This window comes from Thalassophryne amazonica, chromosome 3, assembly GCF_902500255.1.
Source record: "Thalassophryne amazonica chromosome 3, fThaAma1.1, whole genome shotgun sequence".
Taxonomy (NCBI): domain Eukaryota; kingdom Metazoa; phylum Chordata; class Actinopteri; order Batrachoidiformes; family Batrachoididae; genus Thalassophryne; species Thalassophryne amazonica.
This window is the reverse complement of record NC_047105.1, coordinates 34,732,980-34,745,898: the sequence shown is the minus strand read 5'-3', so window position 1 is coordinate 34,745,898 and position 12,919 is coordinate 34,732,980. Positions and strand designations below refer to the sequence as shown.

The 12,919-nt window shown below is 42.4% G+C and overlaps 1 protein-coding gene across 2 annotated transcripts in view; it reads right to left on the bottom strand.

Annotated features, from left to right (window-relative positions):
* The window catches only part of LOC117506526 (proto-oncogene tyrosine-protein kinase Src-like), a 48,388-nt gene that overhangs the window by 15,279 nt on the left and 20,190 nt on the right, over positions 1-12,919 (bottom strand). Inside the window, exons 2-4 of one of the 2 annotated variants that reach the window (XM_034166023.1) lie at positions 7,561-7,842; positions 6,586-6,685; positions 4,490-4,507 (exon numbers count right to left, since the gene is read on the bottom strand). In XM_034166023.1, coding sequence (XP_034021914.1) covers positions 4,490-4,507; positions 6,586-6,685; positions 7,561-7,834 — 392 coding nt within the window. In that variant the 5' untranslated portion in view covers positions 7,835-7,842. The remainder of the gene's footprint in view (positions 1-4,489; positions 4,508-6,585; positions 6,686-7,560; positions 7,843-12,919) is intronic. The other variant, XM_034166024.1, reaches the window with a different exon arrangement.

The following is a 12,919-nucleotide window of genomic DNA, read 5'->3' as shown; positions in this document are numbered from 1 at the left end:
AACGGCTGATGAGAGATTTTGAAGTGATTCTGTCGCTTTAAGGACTTCCCACGGAGCGGGACGTCGCGCAGCGCTCCGAGGGGCCGTCGTCAGCCTGTTTCAAGCTGAAAACCTCCACATTTAAGCCTCTGTTGACCCGGGACGTCGTGAGAGAACAGAGAAGTTTCAGAAGAAGTCAGTTTCAGCATATTATCCGGATATTCCACTGTTAAAGGAGATTTTTTTTAATGAAAAACGTGCGGGCGGATTCGCACGTCGGCTTGCAGCCGGCGCAGCGTGGCACAACAGGAAAAACACCTCCGTTGGAAGCCTTAAGGACAAGTTGGAACATGCCCAACTGTTAAACAATTTCTCAGATACTCACTCCACTGAAAGCCATCAAAAGCCGCCTGGATTTTACAAATGTTATCAACACGGAGGTGTTTTTCCTGTGGCGGAGCATCGCGGCGGCTGCAAGCCAACGTGCGAATCCGCCGTTCAAGCATGTCTGACGTACAAACTTATGAAAGAAATCCATTTAGTTTTTGAAAAAAATAAAAAGGACCTATACTTTATGAACAGACCTCATACATACGAATTCCCAAGAGATAAAAATTACATGGAGAAATGTGGCGGGGTGGGATTTGAACCCGGAACCTTCTGAACTGAAACCAAGCTCATTAACCACTTGGCCACCACCCCTGCGTATTATAGAAGACATACCTTACTGAATTTTCATATACACACACATACGTGGTCTGTCCATAAATTAACGGTCCTTTTTATTTTTTTTAAAAACTATATGGATTTCATTCATATGTTTTTACGTCAGACATGCTTGAACCCTCGTGCGCATGCGTGAGTTTTTCCACGCCTGTCGGTGACGTCATTCGCCTGTGAGCACGCCTTGTGGAAGGAGTGGTCCCGCCCCCTCGTCGGATTTTCATTGTCTGGAAATGGCGGAATGAAAAGGACTTTATTCCCCATCAGAATTTTTTCAGAAGCTGTTAGAGACTGGCACCTGGAAACCATTCGAAAAATTTATCTGGCTTTCAGTGAAAATTTTACGGGCTTCACAGAGAATAAGGACTTTAACTACAGGTTTAAGGACCCCTTTAAGGACGGTCGGTGCGCCGCGAGCTGCGACGATGCGGCACAAACCACCGGATCATTTCTAAGCTGATGACTCTGTGGATACGAGACCGTCATGTGCTCTTTCTCTGGTTATCACAAGAGCTGGACATCAGCCATTTTCCGGCAGATTTCACTTTTAACAAGAGATTTTGTCATGGAAAGCCGCGCGGAGGCTTCGCGCATCACGACCGATTCGCTGATGAAGCGAGACAAAGGAACACCTCCGTTTCGGAGTGTTAGAGGACAAGTCGGGACATGTCTATCTCGGCTTTCAGTGCTTACCAGTCGAGTGAGTATAAAAGAACATGTGGAGAGCTGGACATGTCCCAACTTGTCCTCTAACACTCCGAAACGGAGGTGTTCCTTTGTCTCGCTTCATCAGCGAATCGGTCGTGATGCGCGAAGCCTCCGCGCGGCTTTCCATGACAAAATCTCTTGTTAAAAGTGAAATCTGCCGGAAAATGGCTGATGTCCAGCTCTTGTGATAACCAGAGAAAGAGCACACGACGGTCTCGTATCCACAGAGCCATCAGCTTAGAAATGATCCGGGGGTTTGTGCCGCATCGTCGCAGCTCGGCGCACCGACCGTCCTTAAATGGTTCCTTAAACCTGTAGTTAAAGTCCTTATTCTCTGTGAAGCCCGTAAAATTTTCACTGAAAGCCAGATAAATTTTTCGAATGATTTCCAGGTGCCAGTCTCTAACAGCTTCTGAAAAAATTCTGATGGAAAAAAAGTCCTTTTCATTCCGCCATTTCCAGACAATGAAAATCCGACGAGGGGGCGGGACCACTCCTTCCACAAGGCGTGCTCAGAGGCGAATGACATCACCGACAGGCGTGGAAAAACTCACGCATGCGCACGAGGGTTCAAGCATGTCTGACGTAAAAACATATGAATGAAATCCATATAGTTTTTGAAAAAAATAAAAAGGTACGATACTTTATGGACAGACCTCGTATATATATATATATATATATATATATATATACATATATATATATACATATATACATATATATACACACACACACACACACATATACGAGGTCTGTTAGAAAAGTATCCGACCTTATTATTTTTTTCAAATTGGATTTGAGTCACGTGTGATTACAGACATGCTTGAACCCTCGTGGGCATGCGAGAGTTTTTTCACGCCTGATGGTTACATCATTCGCCTGTGGGCAGTCTTTGAGTGAGGAGTCGCCCACCCTCTCGTCGATTTTTTCATTGTTTAGGAATGGCTCAGACTGCTGCTTTGTTTGATAAAATTTTTTTAAAAACTGTAAGGCACAACTGAGTGGACACCATTTGATAAATTCAGCTGGTTTTCGGTAAAAATTTTAACGGCTGATGAGAGATTTTTGTCTGGTAGTGTCGCTTTAAGGACGGCCCACAGCGCCCGACGGCGATCTGCGCTTCGAGGCGGCAGCGTCTCGCCGTTTCAAGTTGAAAACTTCCACATTTCAGGCTCTGTTGACCCAGTAAGTCGTCAGAGAACAGAGAACTTTCAGAAGAAGTCGGCATGAGGAGTTTATTCGGACATTCCATTGTTAACGGACATTTTGTAATGAAAGAACGTGCGGGCAGAGTCGCATGTCGGCCGGACCCGACCGCGGGGGGTCGCGACAGGAAAAACACCTCCGTTGGAAACCTTAACTGGCAAGTTGGAACATGTCCAAGCTGTTAAACAATTTCTCAGTTACTCACTTGTTGAAAGCCATCAAAAGCTGCCTGAATTTTACAAATGGTTTTCAACACGGAGGTGTTTTTCCTGTCGCGGCGCACACAGATTCGCCGAGTCATCACGGAAACGACTCGGCGAATTTGCGCGCACGTCTTTCATTAAAAAATGTCAAACAGTGGAATGTCCGCATAAAGTCCTCATGCCGGCCTCTTCTGAATCTTCTCTGTTCTCTCACGACGTCCTGGGTGAATTAAGCCTTAAATTAGGATGTTTTCAGGTCGAAACAGGCTGACGACGGCGCCTGGAAGCGCTGCGCGACGTCCCGCTCAAGGCCTGCCCACAGGGAAATGACGTCACCGACGCGTGAAAAACTCACGCATGCGCACGAGGGTTCAAGCATGATTGGTGTAATCGCATGTCATTCAAATCCATATAGTAAAAAAAATTAATAAAAGTGTCGGTTTCTTATCTAATAGACCTCATATATATATATATATATATATATATATATATATATATATATTATATATATATATATATATATATATATATATATATATTATATATATATATATATATATATATATATATATATATATATATATATATGAGTGGTATGTGCCTCTAAAGCTGGTTTGTGATCCACCAATAAACACAAATAAAAATGTTTTATTTCATATTTTTAGGTGTTAATCTTATTTTCAGACTGTGTCTGATGATGTGACCAAAGTTAGCACACGTGTTTATAGTACAAATTCTGTTCTTCACCTGCTAATCTCAGAGAAATGCACTCTAATCTTGCAATGATAAATTTTATTTGTTTATTCCCTGCAATCAGTCGGGCAAACAGAATAATGGAGTCAGTAAGTAGATCTGTAAAACGTCAGTTAACTCCCTAAAAACTGCATCCTCAGTTCTGAAATCTTGGGTTCTGATAGTGACAAGTGAGGATCAGTTAACCTCCTGTTTTGGGCCATGTTATTATTTTTTTTAAACATAAGAATCTGCATCTAATTCTAATCTATTCTAAATTGGCACTGCTGGATGTGTGTAAAGTAAACCTTTTATTTGCATGTGATTTACGAAACCTTTTTGCTAAACAGTGTCCTGATGGCCACCAAGGCCACTGTTATTTGTGGGTTTATTTACTTCCAGGATTTGCATCTTTATCATCACTGCAAAATCTTTCCGACTATATTTGTCATCAAAAGATCTAACCTCCACTGAATAAGACAATCACTTGTAAAATGTCAGTGAGACGTAATTACTTATTTTGGAGACAGTGTGCCCTCAACAGCAGAGTGATATATTTTAAGAAAAATCTAAAAAAAAAAAAAAAAAAAGGTTGAAAAGAAAATCTAACTAGTTTTGAAATGACTACTTTAAAAAAAAAAAAAAATCACGTTTACAAATTTTTATCTACGATTGGAGAATAAACACATGAAAATGTCAAAATATTCTTAATTTAACTGTAAATTTTCCAACCCGCACTTGTTTCATCTCCCATTAAAAAAAAACAAAAAACATGAACGGAGGAACATTTTATTCCACTTGCTTTCATCCTGTGTCGCTGATATTTACTCAAACAGTTACACAATCACACAAACCCAGGCAGTGCAGGAGTGACCATGAACAAAAAAAAAAAAGAAAAAAGGCTGTGGAATGTTGTCTTTACAGTAAGAATTACTAACCTGAAGCTGTACTTTTTCCTAGGAGAAACCATGAAGCGTGAGAAGGAAAGAAAGAGGGAGAGATAACACACACACACACACACACACACACACACACACAGCAAACATCAAAACACAGCAGGAACACACAGCAAGGCCAAGCAGCACAGACAGAGGAGCTGGGAAAATAAAATATCGAGTGGACACTGCAGCTACAGCACACTTAAAAAAATGGTATTGTTAAAAAAAAAAGAAAAAAGAAAAAAAAAGTCTTTACCGTGTTTTCTAAAAGGGGGGGGGGGGGGGGACTAACAGGGTGAGACAACACAGAGGCTGCGAGCTTGGGATGTGGTGTTGCAGGGTGGAAGAGGAGATGAAATTAGTGGGCAAGACCTGGCATGAACAAGACGGGCCTCGTCTCATTCATGCCAGGCTGTAAACATCTTTAGTTTGAGCACGGAAAAGATTTGTCTGCACCGCACGCTCCACCAGGGATGGAAAAGCACAAACCGAGTGACTCTTTGCAGCAGTGACACATTTTCTTCAGGAAATGCCTCATCTCTTTTCCGTTGTGGCGTGATAGACGGAGTGGATTTTAAACTAACTGTGTACTTTTGGTGGTCAGGTCAGGGAGCGTGCACCGGTGTGGCGGCGGATACTGTCGCATCCACCAACTCATGCAACTGCTTCAGGTTTCACTTCAATAAAGTGTCAACTGTGTGCCATTTAAGACCAATAGCTTATTGTTAAAATGATCATCCTCATTCCACCCATGGAAATACAGACCTGGAATGGACGTGTGCGCCTCAATCTATTAGTGTCACTCAGGACAGGGCGGTGCCATTACTAAGGGTGGAAATGTGCAGATCATCAATAATAAACTGACCGCTTTTTTTTGTGCCTTGCATGGCAGCAACCTAACATCGGGGTGAATGTGAGGCATAATTATAAAGCGCTTTGAGCGTCTGATGCAGATGGAAAAGCGCTATATAAATGCAGTCCATTTACCATTTATTTATTTCACCCTTAGTAATGGCCGCTGTGCAGCATGCTGCTAGTCACGTGACGTCCAATCCAGGTCTCTATTTCCATGATTCCACCACACATCAATGGATCCAGCACTTTGAGAAGGCTAAAGGATTCTCCCGGCTCTGGACAAAGTTGCAGTTCCTTGACTGGATGCCTCCAAAAGCGAGCAGGTTCCCTCAGCCACACACTTTGTCCTGGAATTGGCTGTAGTCACATTTAATTCATAATTACCAGATATTGGAAACTGGTGGATGACCAATTATTGTTGTTAAAAACATGCAAAACAGTAGAAAGAAAGAAAAAAAACTTGTACTGTCCATCACTCCACCTCTTCACAGGTTTTCAGCGAGCAGTAAGTTTTGACGGGCTCAGATGAAGCCCAATCTGGAAGAAGAAAAATTGTAGCTCCCTGACTGGCCACTTGAGGCAGGTTACATACAAGCCCATGTTAAAATGTCCAACTTTAGACCAGAACTGAACATGTTTATAGCCTGGTACAAAAAAATGGTTCTGATCTCTATAGGTACTCTACCCCTTCATGACAACTGTGTGTGTGTGTGTGTGTGTGTGTGAGGGGTGGGGATAAATTATTAGTTTAAGATGTTTGAAACCATAAATTCCTGTAAAATTAGGGGAGTGGTCACTTTGAGTGACACCAGCTCAGCCAAGTGTACTGATTTCAAGTCACAGAGAGAATTGTAGGACTTAGAGGATGTTTAACATAAGACCGGCCACGTTTTAGTGAAAATGGGTGGATTAAAAAAAAAAAAAAAAGACTCTGCAGTGTAAGCCCTCTCAAATCACTTTTCTTAGTCCAACTAGTCTGGGAAAAGCAAAGTAAATATTAATGGACATCATCTGTTTAAAGAGAGCACATGTTTCAGCACTGCAGTGTTCTGCCTTATTTAATTCAGCAGATGGGGAGGCTCAGGACTCTGATTGGGCCAAAGTTACAGACTCTGAATCTCTGTATTCATTCAGATTGATGTCTGGAGTGACCACAGACACACTCACATGCCTACAAATATGCTCAGTTCAATTTTTCTGGAGCTGTGGTCTCTCAGAGGCGGAAACGTGTCATTTCTTACGTGTTGTTGACAATCTGCAGCCTATCGCCCTTCCTAAAGGTCAAATCAGACGCCGTCCGTGACTCATAGTCATACAGCGCCACAAATGTAGTGACACCTCCTGGAAGAAATGACACACATGTACACAATGGTCAGTTAGGGATCAATGGCAATAAAGACAAAGCTACTTCCCCTGAAGGCCTATTCACAAGTACTGCCATAGTCTACCTCAACTTCCTCAATTTCTATCACGCCTGATGACAGAAATGCGTTTCGCTGTCCATCCTTAATAATGAACATGTGAGCTATAGCTGTGAACCCCCCCAACCCAGCCAAATGATTCCTAATCCTGGTCCCTGAAGACCAGGATTGGGAGCCACTGCTCCAGCCAACTGATTGGTTCATTAGAAGTGTGGGAGGAAGACATTACGAGTGGCCCTTTTAGATAAATGAAGTCACCTGGCAGGTCTCCACATGCTCGTTTCACATAATACCTTCATAATGTGAGTTAAGGAGTGTCACGTTTTTGAGTCAAACTGCCAATTTATAATCAAGATCAAACTTCAGATCTCTGTAAGTGATTTTCTGTGAATTATTCTTGTCAAGATGCACTTATATTTTCATTTCAATTTGGAATCTCAAGAGGAGAACAGCTCAGTGAGCCAAATCAGAGATAAATGAAGGTCATCATCAAAGCCTTCAAAATCTGTTTCATTTAATCTCGAGTGTCTCTCCGCAGTGTATCAGCTTTATCCAAATTAAGACGTCGATACTTTTGTTCCCCTTCTACTGACTTCAATATGTGCATTCTCAGGCTAACGTGCATGCAAGGTCACTTTGGGTACTCTTCAATTGTTACATACAAAATACTTTCAACAAGCCTGAACTGAAATCAATATGGGAACTCAAACTTAACAACCAAGTTACCTGGTACTTTTGAAGTCCAACAGATTATTTCATACCAGTCCCTATTTAATCAAGCTTTTTAAAACTAACCTGACAGCGGTCCTCGTTGAGGTGAGGTGACATTGCCTGTGTGGTCCACCCCTCCAAAGAGGGTAAGCTCGGGAGTGTTTGTTGGCGCGTTTTGGTACTGCCCTTGATGGCCCCGCCTTCCCGTCCCGACAGCTGGGCTCCTGTTGGGAGTTTGAGTCTGCTGGACAGGCCCCAGATGATGGAAATGACCGCTGTCTGAGCCTGTGCCAATGGTACCATCCAGGCTCATGGAGCGCTGGCCCGGCTCCTTGGGCTTGCTTTTCCCTGCCCCCATATGCAGACCTGGGACGAGAGCCAAAAGTACATTAGCATGATTTATGCAACATCCCCAAGAATTAAAAATCCCATTTCTGCACTACCATGTATTCACCGGGTAGAGTTTCTATTCCTACATCCTAAATATTACAGTCGAGTGACTGCCTGCCTATACACAAGGCCATAGCAGAATTTAAATGAAATAATCAACATATGCTTGGGGTGTCAACTTTTATCTTTATTTCAAAACCCGTAAGTAACTGGACAAACAACAACAAAAAAATGTATATACAAATCACATTACAGCCAGTTTTCTTTAGATAATTCATGGGACGTTTAACATTTCCAAGTTAATGAATATGCACTGAATTTACATCAGTGGTTCCCAAGCTTATTTTCATACCCCCCAATCCCCTTATTTTACTGGTGTGTTTAACAAAGGCTGACAATTAAGATCAAGTGTTACTTCACCTTTTTATCTTTGTTTTATCCAAAGGGGGAAAATTATCTCAATTCAGGTGTTGTCACATTGCGATGGACTGAGTAAAGGTTTGTAGCATGGGAACGCGTACAGATTCTGGCCACCATAAGGTAGAAAATGAAGTACCTTGAAACATGATATATACCATTTTAAAGGGTACTGTTTGGAGTATTAACCTGTGATGTTTCAGAACTTAATACCTGCTCAGTGTGGAGACACGGCTGAATCAACATTCGGAGCACCTCACCGTGAAAAAAATAAGTATTTTTGAAGACTCTTGGACCATACTACCATAGTTTGACTAGTGTACTTCCTTAAAACTTATACTCTTTCAACATATCCGTATTTCTGGTCAAATACCAGATACACAAAAATGTGATGTACACAAAAACATGAAGTACAGCAACAGAAAGACTTGTTGGAACTGTTAGCTGACTGAAGTGTTCAAACCAAGATGTATTGTGAGTATCAAATGACAGTGCACTCTAACTCATGGCATAGTTCCAAGCTGGTTCTGTAACAACTGGATTGCTATAGAGTGTGACGAACACAAATTGTGACGTACCATGTCTGTGCATCATTAATGGACCTGGTACCAAATACATTCAAAGAAACAGCTCACTAAATAGTAACTACATCTTAAGTCGTGACATTACATGAACAGCTGCCCTGCATCATTGGTATGTCATCTCTGGGGTGCAAGTTTTGTGATGCAAGAAGCAATGCAACAAACCTAAATGGATTAGAAATGAATTCAAATAATGTGTCCGGTGGCTCTGAAGGACACATAATGTCAGATTTACACTGGCAACACAAAGAGCTGCAATCAGCAGAAAGATTTTTCCCGGTTTCAAGATATGTAAGCACTGGGGGAAGTCGGATTTGAGCAGGATTCACGGAGGTCTGAATGCAAATCTGGCTACAATCTAGCTAGCTTGGGGATCATGACATCATAGTTCCTCACTATGTTCAAGCACTGACAGCGTCCTCCCCGCTGTGCTGGCGTTCAATGCGGCTGCAATGCAAATGACATTCTTTCTCTGTGACACATTCTCTTCAAGAGAATCAACCACATGTGTCCTGATGTCTAGAAAAAAAAAAAAAAACCGCAGTCACGCTTTCTTTTTCTTCAGTGAAGCCTGATCTTGGCTAAATGAACAGCCACACTGCATGTTGCTGCATCACAAAGTTCTCCAAAGTTGAGTGAAAGTACAAAAAGGAGAGGAGTGAGGGAAGCCACCAACACAGCCATGACAACTCTGCAAGAGTTGTAAGATTCTGTGGCTGCGATTGGAGAAACTTCACATTTAGACTGCTGCATCACCAATCACAACTTTAGTTTTGTTTTTAGTTTATCGAGTTACTTATGGGTTCACAAAATGAAGAGACTGTGTGTATAAAAATATCCATATTTCCTAAAAGGTTCATGGTATTTGAACAATTCAAGCACATCTCACTTGTTGCATTTCAACTCGGTTGGTATTGGCGCTGCCCTCACATTTGATTTTTGGTGGACTAGAAATGTTTCAGCATTTCCATTTTCAGAATGACTGGAATTTAGGGGATACGTAAAGCTTTTGTGCTGCACAGTATAAACACAACTTTCCTTCCATTGTGAGGGTTAAATCATCTAATTTTAATCAAACCTCCAACTGAGCCATAAATTGTCCCCTTCACTGTCTTTTCCCAAAGTGCTTCAAGCCTCACGTTCATCTTGATCCTCCAAGTTTACATGCAACATCCTGTTCCACATTCAAGTCGAACCGTTTAGCAGAACAATACTCCCAAGAAAGCATTTCGAAACAGATGACAAAACAGAGTCAAAGTCATTCCTCTCCAATTATTCTATCGCTTCTGACAGAAGGGAACAAAAGCTTCAAACTGCCAAAGCATTTGGTTCATTCTCATGTGTGGATGGTTTCATCTTCTACAGGTAATTAACCTGCAGCATCTCTGATGCAACAAGTGTCTCGTGAGAACTAAGACAAACGCACTGAGAAATTCAAGTGTGCCCATGGAAAATTATCACAAAAAGTCCAGTGTGTTCCCTTTGGGGGACGGAAGAGTGACTCAATGTGAGACCGGCTGAAACAGAGACAGTCCCACACACATAAAACGACTTGGTTCCTACACATACTGTGTGTGTGTGTGTGTGTGTGTGAGCGCAGCTGTTCTTCACGCTCGCGCCTGTATCGAACACAAGTGCTCTGCCACAAGTGTGTCGCACATCCTTTTTCCAATCACACTGTTGAGCGTGTCATCTGACAGCCTCGCACACATGTGCTAGAGAAGCGGTTATTAGCAGCAAGGGAAGGAGGAACTGTCGCGGCTGTAAAAAGAACACGTAGGCGGTTCCTGTATGCACTTAAGTGTAATCAAGTGAATCCATACATATGCAAGAGTCTCACTGTGGAGGTGCGTGGGTGTGTTACAGTGCGCACAAGTCACTCCAAGCACATGCACAGTCAGGTTGGCTTTGATTTGTCTCCTGCTAGGATGTAATCCGGCACTCCAGGGATGGGGGGGGTTACCGTATCCCACGGTGCAACACTGAGTCACACACACAGATCCATAGGCCTGATGTGAAAGCCGAACAAAAGCCACGGAGCTCGACTTGGCGAGCTCGACTGGATAACTGTAATGGACTTCCAGACTGGCTGCTGCAGCCTCGGGATTCTACAAGCTCAGCAAAAATCCAATTTAGCCAACAGTATTAAAAAAAAAAAATAAAAAAAAAGAAGAAAAAGTGGGATGACAGTGGCAAGAGTGAGGACATCACGATGGAATAAGGGCTCTGTGTGAGGCCTCAAAATCATCCCACTTATAGCAAAAATAAATAAAACGCTACGGCAAGTTCAAATTCCATGTTGGGCATAACATCAGCTTCAACAATAATGACACAGAAAGTCCTTTTAAATGAATGTTAATACAATTATTGGTTCATCTGTGAATCTGAAGCGATGGCCTGGACTTAGAGTCGTAGAATGCAAAACGTTTAGCCATGATTTATTCTCTTTCCTCATTAAAGCAGGTATGCAGCAAAAATAAGGAAAAGCCACAAAATGTCAAATTTGGATCCGCGTTATTTTTTTCAGATATGAAAACTTATTTTTCCTAATAAACAGTGCATAAAAAACACTGACTGTTGGAAATGGTGTTGTGTTGTTTGTTCATCAGAAGTTGCTCTGACTGGACTGTTAATGCTGTCAAGCGTGGCTGAGATCCCATCACCCCTTGTTCTCATTAGCTATGACAGAGAGACAAAGTGACCAGTTGCCATTCATTTTCCAATCAGAGGGAGCATTTTACATTGATAAAAGTCAAGTGGTCGCTAATAATACCTCTGAAGTGATTTAAAAGACATTCAGGGGAGGTGATGGTCTAGTGGTTAAGTGTTGGGCTTGAGACCAGAGGATCCTCGTTTCAAATTCCAGCCTGACTCGAAAATCACTAAGGGCCCTTGGGCAAGGTTCTTAATCCCCTAGTTGCTTTCGGTGTGTAGTGAGCACCTTACATGGCAGCAGCCTGACATTGGGGTGAATGTGAGGCATTATTGTAAAGCGCTTTGAGGATCTGATGCAGATGGAAAAGCGCTATATAAATGCAGCCGATTTACATTTACAATTTAAGTGTATTTTATGCAATAAGCAGTGAGACCGCGCCGCCTGGCGGTCCACCACCAGAACCACCATCAGGGAAGCAGAAGAAAGGAGAGAGGCCCAGTGGGAGGAGAGGAGGTTCTGCCAACAGCAGAGACCCTAGCCAGCACCCACTACCATAAACACCCAACCGACAGATTACACCTACAGCAGACTGTGCTGGTCCCGCATCGGCCTGTACAGCCACACCAGGCGCTGCAGCTCACCACCTTGATGGACGACCTCTGGCCTAAAAACCATGATCTTACGGGATTGACGGAGCCAACTGAGCAGAGAGACACAGAAACTGCCGATCCACGTGACGGCTACATGACGTACGCTGCTTGGTTGTATTTATTTAGATTAAATTTCATGTTTAAACTGTGTAAGATTGAGCCTCAATTACATTTCTTTGTCACAAGGGTCGGACAATAAAATGTTCAACATCCTTGCTTTTTTTTTTTTTTTAATGTACATAATAACAGATCCATCGGTATCAAATTTTTACCTCCCGCCTTGACTCGCCTCCTGAAGATAATGAGACCAGCAGAGAATATTATTGGCCTTGAATTTTGTGTCTGAAATTACGTGTAGTTGGTAAAGACATCGTGGAAGGGGCAAACGAGACTCAATGAGTCTTTGCAGAGTTTGGCCTTAAAACTGTGAATGCAGCTCACATGCACAGTGTTGTGGGATAAAGTGTTCCAGTCCCTGACCACTCTTACGGAGAAGAAGTGGGGCAGAGAGCCCTTGGTCTCTGTCACTTGGAGTATCAAAGTCAAAATGTCTTTATTTGTCTCCCTAAGGATTGATTGATTGATAACAAATTAACGACACTACCAACACATAAGTGTCATATAAGTGTCAAACACTTGCCAAATATTCACCTGGAACATTAAACACAAGATGCACCACAATATCCATCATCATAGGCTAACAGCAGGTTCTCAGTAGTTTAAGAATGCGACTACTTTACAGGGATAAT